General features: G+C 39.3%; 1 protein-coding gene across 3 annotated transcripts in view; it reads right to left on the minus strand.

Moving 5' to 3' along the window:
• Positions 1 to 6,471: 6,471 nt before the first annotated feature.
• Positions 6,472 to 12,002, minus strand: part of LOC109690594 (vomeronasal type-2 receptor 1-like) — a 46,672-nt gene continuing 41,141 nt past the window's right edge. For all 3 annotated transcript variants that reach the window (XM_074072396.1, XM_074072398.1, XM_074072397.1), the window contains exons 5-6: positions 9,094 to 9,217; positions 6,472 to 7,454 (exon numbers count right to left, since the gene is read on the minus strand). In XM_074072396.1, coding sequence (XP_073928497.1) covers positions 6,472 to 7,454; positions 9,094 to 9,217 — 1,107 coding nt within the window. The remainder of the gene's footprint in view (positions 7,455 to 9,093; positions 9,218 to 12,002) is intronic.

Below are 12,002 nucleotides of genomic sequence, written 5' to 3' on the forward strand. Positions count from 1 at the left end.
ATCACTAATTTTGGTGGTACCAGAGTTTGAACTCAGAGCCTCATGCTTTCTAGGCAGGTGTTCTACTGTTTGAGCCACCTTGCCTACACTTTTTCTAATAAATGAATTTTAAATCTTCTATTTTTGCTGAGAATTGTAAGCCAAAAGAAAGATCTACATACCAACTTAGTACATTTTACACCACACTCAAGCAATTTCTGGTTTCTTTTCAGGTAATACATAGATATACTGATTTTTTTCCCTCTCTTAGTCAACCTGAGTTAAGAAGTAAGACCAAATCTCCATAGAAACACAACACAATACTCACTCCCAGAAGACCCAGAGGTCTAGACAGCTGGTACTGGACTGAAGGCAGCAATACCATTTGACCAAATTAGGACAGGAAACAGCTGACCTGGCTCTCCCAGTTGCTGAATTCTGAGGCTCAGCATGGAGTCCTACAGAGCAGACTGTTTTGCTCTGTCCTTCTCTTCTGGGAATAATCTCCTCTCGATTTATATATTTTGGCTAAGGAGCTTTCATCTTCCATACACTTAGACCAATGGACAGATGCTACTGAACAAGTAGGAAGAGAACGTACATTTAGTGAGCATTTACTGTGTGTTCTGCCTCGGTTTGCCATGGCTGGATCAATGTGACAGTTCTAAAACTGCCAAGCTGGGATTTGAATTCTGCCCTGTTTCACCCCAAAGTTCATTTATTTCCACAACACACAAAACAATATCCTTCAAAAAAGAAAATAGAAAAAGGTTTCTTAACATAACCATGGTCCCCTCCACATTCCCCCTTTCCTGGGGGAAGAATTCAGGATAAGAGGGACATGAAAGTCAACCCTCTCAACTTTATTTATAAGAAATCAAGGTCAAAGGAAAAGTTGAGGAGGAACCAAGAGAACTCTTATCCTTCCCTTAAAATCCATCTCAAATGCTTAAGGGAGAATGTCTTAAGAACAATTAATAAATATTCTAAAAGAAGAATAAACAAGGCACCATGAAAATACGGGGCAGGGATAATGGAGGAAAGTATCAGGAAGGAATTTCAGAACACAGGAGGGTCGTCAGAATTCAAAGCCTTGGCTATTTCATGGGGCCAGTAATCAGTTTAACGGTCCTTTCCTCTCCTCAGACTCTGACACATGAACAATATTCTCTGATGTTCCATTTCTAAGAGTGTGGTCTGGTAGCATAAGTGTGTGTCCAGCAGCCTGCATCCAGAAGGTGTTCCCAAGGTTACAGAGCTTGGCTCTCCAAGACACTATGAAGGGTGCCTCAGACCTGCTCTAAAATCCTGGAGCATGGGATTACAGAGGCACCTCAAGAACAGGCTGGAGGCTGACTGCCCCTGTCAAGCAGATGGGCTCCTTGCCCTACCTTCAACTGAGGCAACTTTGCTCTCACTTGTTTATTTAAAGAGACTGTTCCTCTGTGTCATAACTCTCTGAAAAGCACCATTCTAGAACATATTTGTCTCAGCATGGGCAAGAGCAAAGGATGGAGAAGTGCCATTGGAACTAGGATTTGGAGGGAGGAGCAGGCCCTCAAGGCTTGTGTGAGAGCTCACGGTGATAGTGCCCTTCTATGACAAAGATGTGGAGACAGATTGTGGTTTTAAAATAAGGCAGTTCCCTTTCCCTGGACCTGATCTACATTCAGACACCAACCTCATTATCACCACTGAGGTCAAAGAGCTGAGAGCATGTGCAGAGGCCAAGGGAAAATTGTGAGCCTGCAGTACACAGAAGCAGAGAGGGAGGGTGGGAGCCAAGGAAGCTCCTGCTCCAGCTTAGAGTGTACAGTTGAGTCTCTGGGACATCTGGGGAGATCCTTCTTAAGCTCCACCCACTTCTGAAGCATGGACGTTTTGGGGTATCCTAGGCTCCTTGTGAACTTATAAGAGTCCTTTCACCTGCTGTACCAGCCATTTATTATGTAAAGAGCCTGTGTAAAATACTCTGCTCTCCAAAGAGAGTCACATCATTGGAAATTACTTTATTGATAAAATTAGCTGATAAATAAGAGCAGTAGCTACTAAAATAGACTTTTAGATTATGGAAAAAAATGACATCACTGGGGACAACTTGTACATGGGGACCAATCTCATCACTTAGCCAGGACAGCCATTCTTTACAAATGCCACATGGCCTGTCTGCTTTCAGTACCCTTGTCCTCCTAAGTGGATTTACCTGGCTTCCAGGTGCTGGTGAAGATGCCCCTGAGCAGATGTTGCTGGGTTATTTGGTGAAACAGAACTTACTGTATAGTACAGTAATTGTTCTGAAAAAAGAATGATCCCTCCTATATTACATATACAACCCATACTGGGAAAAAGTTTTTCCCTTTCATTAATCTTTCACAGAATATGTAATGGTATTGGAACATTTGCACACAGCCAGCAATTTATCTTGGGCTTCATTGATGTTAGAAATAACAGTAATCACATGTGCTTGAAAGCTGATGGGCAAGGCAAAATTTACTTCTGCAGAAAGATGTACCTCCATCCAGAGTCAGGCAGGTGAGCACACTGAGCAGGAATTCCACTCAGTTTTTATCTCTTATGGAAGTCTGCCTCTCACCCTGATGGATGGGTTTGGGTTCACAATCTTCCTGATTGGCTACTTAGAAAAGGGGGCACATGGAGTAAGGGGGACCTTAAAGCAGAGAGTACAAGAAAATTCTTTTGGGCATTATTCATCTTTAAGCAAGTAGTTTGAGATTATGACATCTGGCGATAACCAGTTCTTTGACCACAAGAACTTTTCAAGGTCAAGCAACATTTCACAAAGCATGTAGGCAGCAATTCAGGGAGGTTAGCTGGCATCTACACAATGATAGCTACATATTAACTCCTTTGACAGGAAAGACCTGATTTTAGTTGATTCTCACGATTGATAAAAAGTGCTGTCACTTCAAGAACAATGTGAACTACTTCATTAGTCTTTCTCACAGCCCATATGGCTCAGGCTTAGAAGTAAATAAACAGTCTGGAAGCCCAGGCAGCACAAAAAAAAATTCTACTCAACTTGATAAATTGCCTTGAGATGAATGGAGTTCCCATTCTTCCTTCTGACCTGTGAAATCACCCACCCACTCAGAGCCAAAGATATTTCTACTGGCAGCACACGGTTAGGACCTTCTGCAGGTGAGCTGGACTACCTGTGTGTAACACTTTGAGCAAAGAGCAAGATAACTTAAAGCTCAAGAAAATAAGGCAACCCAAAAAAATTACTTTTGCAGTAATGTAAAAATGATTGTAATGTGATACTGGCTTGAAAAGAAACCCTAGTATGAGGCACAAAATGGCCAGTGATATAAATGAAGTACCAAGTCCTATGATACTGTGTTAAAAGGGAAAAAATGGTAATGGCACTTACCATGCTGTAAGCACTAGGCTAAGTACAGTTATGGATTAGGTCATTCTTCATTCATATGACTAGTCTTTTTGTCCTTCAGAAATTTTTTCAAGTGTCATCTCAGCCAGGAAAGCTTCCTTGGCCCTGCCTCACCCTGTTCCTCCCCTATTGAATCACATCCTAGATGAATTGTTGGTTTATCATCTATCACCACAAAAGATGGTAAGCACCTGGAATGGGGGTACAATGCCTTGTCTTTGCAGACCTTCTTTGCCTAACTCTAAGGCCAGTGCACATCAAGCCTTCAAGGATGGATGATGGATGGAGGGTTGGATAGATGATGGATGGATGGATGGATGGATGGATGGATGGATGGTTGGATGGATGGATGGAGCACTATCAGAGCACCAAAGGAAAAAGAAATATCGTGAGCAACACAGAATCAAGGTGGGTTTCAGAAACTGCAGTAGTGCACCTTGCTTGTGATAAAGAAGATATGGGTAGGAATGTAACGGTGACAACTGTTCAATAGAGAAGATTGTCACAGTTTGGAGGGTCTTTAATGTCAAGCTGAGGCAGATAATGGGGAGTCATTGAGAGTAGACCAGAAGGGAAGAGATGAGTCAGAGCTGTGTTTTACAAAGATTAATTTGACAGTTAGAAAACCTTATCCTTTTTCATAATATATTTGACTTCTGTCAGGAATTCTCTTTGTCTTAATATAAGGAACTAATTTTGTAATGTGGGTTTTAAGGAGCCCATACCATAAATATTTCTTTTGCCAGAAGAACTCAGTCTGGCACATGTATAGGCCAGCCCTGAGTAAGTGTTTTGGAAATTTTTTTTTTGCTTCATGTATTTGTCTTTCTGCTATTCCCTAAGCCAGCAACTACATAATTTTGATATAACCCCCACCCACTGCAATCAATTCTGAGCTGCTCCCCAAGGCCCAGCCTGAGTTACAAGCTGGTGCTCAACCACAGCAGGGAATATCACCAGAGACTCTGGATGGAATTCTTTTATAAAACAATATGAATGCACAGAAATTCAGTCCTTTTGTTCACTAGAAATAATTTTCAAATGATACATCCATCCAGGAAGAAAATATATTTCAATGTTATGAGAAATATATTAATATTTAATAAGTAATTAAAAAGTATACACTACTACAAATGTGACTATCATTTTTATCAAGCATATATTATTTATTTGAGCAGCCATAAGACAGTTTCTTAACAAAGCATGTGTGCCAAATTCAAAAATGATACCTTTACCCTGTTGTACATAAAAGTTCCACCTGAAAATCATAAAGTTCCTTAAATAAACATTATCATTAAATGAATAAGTTCAACTGCTAATTTTTTTGATAGCATTTATTTCTCTAATTTCTAGAACCTATTATGGATCAGGAAAACAATTGCAAAGAACAAAGTCTGATGAGTCTGTATTTCTGAGTAATGTGTTAAGAAAGGTGATAATGGAACATTTGATGCTAACAAAATAGACTTCTAGGATTATCTTTTTAAAGACACATAATTCACATCTCAGAAAAGAAATGTATTACACTAGGACTGAGATATTTTGAACATAAAAGTAAACCAAGCACTATACAGGAGCCATCATAAAGCTTTTATTGAAGTCTCCAGATGGATCATTGAGAATGCTCAAGTTGTATGAAACTGAAAAAGAAATTGACTCGTGAATTTTCATTGTTCATTTTCCTGTTGTTCTATAGTTAACAAATCATCCTCTCTTTTCCTTATGAATGCAAGGCCAAAGAAAGCAGCTTCCCTGTTCTTCACACTGTGATGCAGATTCTCATCCAATGATTACAAGGGCTGTGGTACAAAGCACTGTGAAGATGGGGACAAATGCTTGTCCAGAACATGCTGGAATACTGTGACCCCCTCCAACAAACATGACCACTCTGATTTGTGCTGAACTGTGATGTAAACTTCTTATTTAAATTTTAGGAAGCTCATCCCTTTTTCTGGTCTGGAATGATCGTTCTTTACAAATCAGTAAATAAGCTCCTGACAGACTTATCTGCTAAGCTGCTCACATTGTTCCACCTTCTGCTCCCACAGCCTGCAGGAATCTCTGCCCAGTGCGACTCATTGAGATTCACAGACATTACTAAGTTCTCTTGAAGGCAGAGCTCTTTCTGATCCTGCTGGATTTCTAGAGTCAAATATAAACATGCATTTTTCATTTATCAACTCTTCTATGCATTCTGTTTCACACAAATTTAATTCATATGGAAATACACAGGGATCATTTTCAAAGTTTCTAGAAGATTGAAGACATTTTTATACCATTTCCATGTGGGAATTAACTCTGCATAATCAGAGGGCAAGTATCTATCATTGAATTTGTCCTTAAAAACCTCACACTCTCACACCTGTTCTGAATTAACATTTGCTTTTTTCTCATCAAGGTCTTTACTATATGATCTAGGTAACTGTTGTATTGATGTCTTCATCCACTTTGTTTTCATTCCTCAAGCAGAGAATGCATTGAAACTCAGACACTATTCCCCTCAAGAGCCATCCTTCCCTCACAGAAATTTGTCTATTCCCATTATTATTTCAAGAATGAACTGAGTGTTGAAGGTATTTCAGCTCCTTTGATATACTGTGTATGCCAAATACAAACTATCTTCTAAGAATTCTCTAAACTCCTAGCTCCAAGTGAAAGTTTATAAACTACAATTCTTAACTCACCCTGAGAAAATCCTATTTCACAGAAGCATTAATAGGATATAGTGTAAAAGGTCTCATTTGGTCCTCACTAGGTTTCCAGAATAGAAATCCATTATTTAAGAACAAAATCATATTCATGAAATAATTTTTTCTATCATTTTAGATAAGTTGTGCATATCATATCCTCTACATACAATCTTTAATGAAATGGTCAACTGAAATAGTTTACAACAGGTATTCTAATTCTTGCTGAATGTTATGTTACAGAATGAGATTTCATGTACCAGGCAAAGAAAACACCACCAGAGTCCCATTCTCATTATTACCCCAGATCATCAGGAAGCTGCTACAAGAGCAACCTAAGAGGAAATATTGAACCATGTCACCCGCTCAGCCTGTAAGGACACACGTAACTCACTCCTAGTCATCGAGAACAGTTGACACCATGGTATTGTTAAGTTCGCTGCTTACAGAAGCTGAAGTCAGCTGGATGCTCTTATCTATAGTGGGGACTCTTCCACCAACGGTTTCATCAGTGTTCCTCTTTGGCCTCAGCAAAATAATGAAGCACTTGGGAGCAAATATGCAGCCTAACAAACCATAGCTGGATGCCAAGATAGCAAATATTTCCACAGCCACCTTGAATTTGCCTTTGGTGCTCAGGTAGGCAGGGACAAAAGAGATCCAGACAATGAAAAAGACCAGCATCCCAAAAGTGATGCATTTCCCTTCATAGTAATTATCAGGCAATTGGCGAGCCACAAAGGTGGTGAGAAAGCACAGGAAGGCCAGGAAGACATCCAACCCAAACATGATGCACAGAAATTCTATAGATCCTTCATCGCACTCCAGAATGATCTTTACATTTTGAGATTCTATGTTCTTGTAAATCCTCGGGGGCTCCAATACCAAGTAGGCCGTGCTTATCCCTGTCTGGACTAGAACAGAGATTAGTACAATGAGTTTTCGACACAGGGGGTGCATGGATATAAGTGTGGTCTTGGATTTGGAAATTCTGTAGGCAAAAAACAGTGAAATAGTCTTTCCAAGAATGCAAGATAGACAAAGAGAAAAGCCCAGTGCCAGAGTGACCTGGCGGGCCAGGCAGGACCAGTTGTGTGGCTTGCCAATGAAAAGCATGGAAGACAGCACTGTGATGATGAGAGAAAGCTGAAGGAGAAAGCTCAGCTCGCGGTCATTGGCCTTCACCAGGGGAGTGTGCCTGTAGAGCACATACACCACCATGACTGCCAAGACCACAAGAGCCCCGAAGATGGAGAGAATGACAAGGGTGAACCCCAGGGCCTCATCCAGAGCCAGGAATTCCACCTCTTTCAGCACACACTTGCTCTTTTGTGCATTGGACCAGTAGTCTTCAGTGCATTGTGTACACTCCCTTTGACCTATTGAACAAAGAGGAGAGAATTGACTGCGAGAAAATCCAATTTTCCCTAGTAGCTGTAAATAGGCCAGAGAAGTCATAGTCCTACAGCATGGATTCATTGAAAATCCTTAATGTAGACTACCTATAACATCTCAAGAGTAGTAGTGATAAAATGGCCTTAGAGTGTGCACATAATATTACAGATGGAGAAGTATTTTTAATTTTAGAAAGTCATTCTTTCTTCTCCATTCAGCCTTTCCTGCATTGACCTTTTCCAATGCTGCTTTCTTTCTCCTTCCATTGCCTGTTGAGAAAGGAGGTGTGTATCCTTCTAAACCATGAAACTATCCTGGAATAATAAAAGTGAAGATACTAAAGTGGAAAAAAAAATCAAGTTAGATTGTGACTGAGATGCAGTTAAAAATACTAGAGTTTCCAGTCTTTTAATCCAAATTGCCCCCATAGAAGAAAATATTGTCTTTGCCCAATCAGCTATCCTCCTCCTTAATCTCCAGGTAGAGATTTGAAGAATGGGCAGGAAAGGAATGAGGGTGAGAAGGAAAACAGAAACAATAACCATGCTGTCTGAGGCTAAGAAAGGTTTGGGGCATTTATCTACATGGAGGCTCTAAGCAAAAATATGGCACAGAAGAAAAAGCCATTTGAGATGAGTTTCTTGTAGATGATGCAATGAATCTCCTTAATATTCTTTCAAAGATTCAGGTAAATATCAAAACTCCCTTTTGATCACATGTGACAGCTACACTAGACTCCTCTATAATTCTATGCAGAATGGACCACATGAGGTCCAGAAAGTTGTTCAGTCTACATTGTACTTTTTTTCCATTTTGAGACAATTTTACATTTTTAAATTCTTATTTATATGAATTATTGTTGAAAGCCATTTGAGTAGAAACAAGTACAATTATGTTATCTTTACCAGGAAGTAGAAATAAAAATAAACCTCCTTCCTCATTCCTCACAAGACTAAGCACTCCAGGTATAACTCACATTCTGCTTATAAAGAGCAGCCATGACAGTGTGGTAAGGAATCCATACAGTGACAGTTACGGAATTCATGTGTATTATAAACTTTGACCGTTTACGACCTTAAGCCAATTAAGGATGGAATTCTAGATCTTACAGTTCCAAATTAGTGATAATTCAGTAAAATAAAGAACCATAAGTCACCTTTTACCAATAAGTAACATAACCAATGTTTAATCTATTCCAGAATCAAATAATTTAAAGAATTTATTTAAGCATATTTCACGTCATAGATTTCCTTTTGCATTTTTCTTATTACCTTCATAGTTGCAGATCTTCTCCCAACTGTACCATCCTTAGAACTGAAATCTCATAACTTGATTTTTTTTCTTATCACACAGAACATCTAATAATTTGATGCATTTTAATGATATTTTATATGTTATTCACATCTCTTTTTTTTCTTTTTGAGACAAAATTTTGCTATGTAGCCCAAGCTGGCCTGAAACTCACAATTCCCCTGCTTCAGTATCCTGAGTGCTGAGATTACAGATGTGAGTCACCACACCAAGCTCACATGTTTTTATAAAGAAGGTTTCTAGGGGCCTCAATACCAATACATGTTTAATCTAATTGTATTTTCATATCAATATGAAAATGATCATTTCTACCTGGTTTCTCTGACACATATCCATCAGCACATGGGATGCAATCAAAGCAGCATACCGGCTCCCCCTGACGAAGTCCCTTCCTGGTCCCAGGAGGACACACATCAGTGCACACTGAATGGGGAAGCTAGCAAAGACAAACACAATAGATGTAACAGAACCTTTGTCTCTACCACTTATGAGACTGAGAAAATTCCCATTTGGAGCTTTGTGATATCCTAAAGATGCAGGATACATGGGTAAATATAATGGACAAAAATATTAGTAATATGAAGAGTCTAGAAAAACTTTTGTTAATGGACAGTCTTGTTGATGATACAAGAAATAAAAAACTAATTCTAAAATTAGTTCTATTTAACATTAGGAATCTTTATAGGTTCCACACCCATGGGACTCTGTGGATGGAACAATGTGACAAGTTAGTTCTTATTTAGGGATGAACCTGCTACCCCAAGAATTATCTTGAAAACCTGAAAAATATTTTTTTCTCAACAATGCTATCCACACATACTCTTAATAACAAAGGTGTGTCAAATATGGTCAGTAGAAAAGAAGAAACAGGAAAATATTGTTCCATTAGAAAAATTAGAAAGGCAGAAAAAAGCAGAAAAGGACTGTGCTGGAATATTTTCTTGTTAATGAGTTTAGAAACTTCAATGGGAAACACAGACCTCCCTTTATATTTTACATGAATTACACTTTGAAATCCAGAATAAATGCAATGTTTATAAATCAGTTTATATCTTAATGTACTGGGAAAGTTTCCTATTTTAAAAGGAAATAAAACACATGTTCCATTAAGTACAGATTTCATTTTGAAAAGTGATTAACCACACTTACATTTATTTTGGAAATCAGAATTGTCATATTAAGTTGAATTTTCAGAGTAAATCTGAATTAGAAAACAAATTATTAGAAATTTGGACAAGGGTATGACATATAACATTATAGAATATATGTATATAATAAATAGGCTATCTAGATGTTTTAGATATCCAGACAGATGATAAAATAAGATGATAGATAGATAGATAGATAATAGAGAGATGAGAGAGAGAGAGAGAAGATTGATAGATGTAAAATAATATTTTCAAAGCACTTTGAAGAGTAATTACTACAAGGGGAAGTGACACAAGATATTCTCAAATTCTGAAAAATATAATAGATGGGTGCTGGTGGCTCACACTATAATCCTAGTCACTTGGGAGATACAGAATGGCAGAATCACAATTCAAGGTAAGCCCAGATAAACAGTTCTTGAGAGCCCATTTCCAAACTAACCAGAGCAAAATAAACTGGATGTGTGGCTCAAGCAATAGAACACCTGCTTTGAGAGCACCTGCTTTGAAAGCATGAAGTCCTTAGTTCAAACACCAGTCCCACAGTGGGGGGAAGCAAGAAAATAATCAGAGTGAATTGAATTTCTTATCTCTTGCTCCAGTCTTCTGAAAAAAGCTCTCCATATTACCATTCTTAAAAACCAACATGAGGGGAGGTGTGAGGATAGGTAAGACACCCAAAAAACTAGATAGCATTTGTTGCCCTCAATGCAAAGAAACTAATGCAGATACTTTAAAGTGAAAGAGGCCAATAGGAGAAGGGGACCAAGAACTAGAGAAAAGGTTAGTTTGAGAAGAATTAATTTAGAAGGTAACACACATCTACAGGAAAGCAATACGAGTCAACTCCTTGTATAGCTATCCTTATCTCAACTAGCAAAAACCCTTGGTCCTTCCTATTATTGCTTATACTCTCTCTTCAACAAAATTAAAGATAAGGGCAAAATAGTTTCTGCCTGATAGCAAGGGGATAGGGGATGGGGCAGGTAAGGGAGGGGTGGGGGAAGGGAGAGAAATGACCCACACATTGTATGCACATATTAATAAAAGAAAAAATAAATTAAAAAATGAAATAAAATTGTAAACATCAAAAAAAAAATCAACATGAGGAGAGATCTAAGATGGTAACAAAGGTATGGAAGCAGAAAGCCTAAGCTCCATGACTCCTGAAGCCTCCCTTAGACATTGGAGCCACACTTGGGTAATTCTGACTTCTTCTAGCTAAAATAATAACTGCCATCATATTAGGCACAGAAAAATATTCAAAGACTGACCCTCAAATCAGCCTTTAATTGCACTAACAGCTGCAACTCATGACGCAGGTCCAGCCCCTGGGAAATCCTCCTCCCCCACAGTGGTTTCTCCCTCCTCTTTTTTTTCCCTTCTCTTCTCCTTCCTCCATCAAGCAGAAACAGAGCATCAACCAGAATCAAGCTCTGCAACATCCTGAACTCCTAGCCCATGGAAAGCCTCCCTACACTGCACTGTACTGAGAAAAGTTGGCACCATTTCACCCCACTACCACCAGCTATAAAACCTGCCTGCATGTCAATTGGCAGAACAAACAGGTGAGCATCATGCACCACTCAGGACTCCCCTACCCACCCCCCAAGAACATAAAGCAGCACAGCCCCTGGACAGACTGGTAACTCCCCCCAAAAAAACTGAATAGCAAACAGCAAACTGTACTCAAATATGAACAGCAGAAGGGGTGGGTGGAACACTAAGCCTGACCCAGAGAAAGGGGGCTGGGCAAAGAGCTAAACTCTTAGCACTGAACACTCAGTGAACATTCACAGGAAAGGCAGCAAAGGCTTAGAGTGGGAGCAGGCAACAAGCAACCTCCCAAAGCACAGCACGTAGTACATCCCAGAGCTGATCTCCTGAGCCAGAGGGCAGCACACAAAACTGAACTGCCCCACCTTGCTAGGGAAGGAGCTGACCAGACACTGCAGCTGAAGGATAACACAGCTGTCAGCTGGGGAAAACAACAGTACCAACCACCTTGCATGATCTGGCAAACCTACCTAACCTCACAACTTCAATTAAACTAGTGGACAGAAGAACAAAACA

Source organism: Castor canadensis, chromosome 5 (genome assembly GCF_047511655.1).
Source record: "Castor canadensis chromosome 5, mCasCan1.hap1v2, whole genome shotgun sequence".
Lineage (NCBI taxonomy): Eukaryota > Metazoa > Chordata > Mammalia > Rodentia > Castoridae > Castor > Castor canadensis.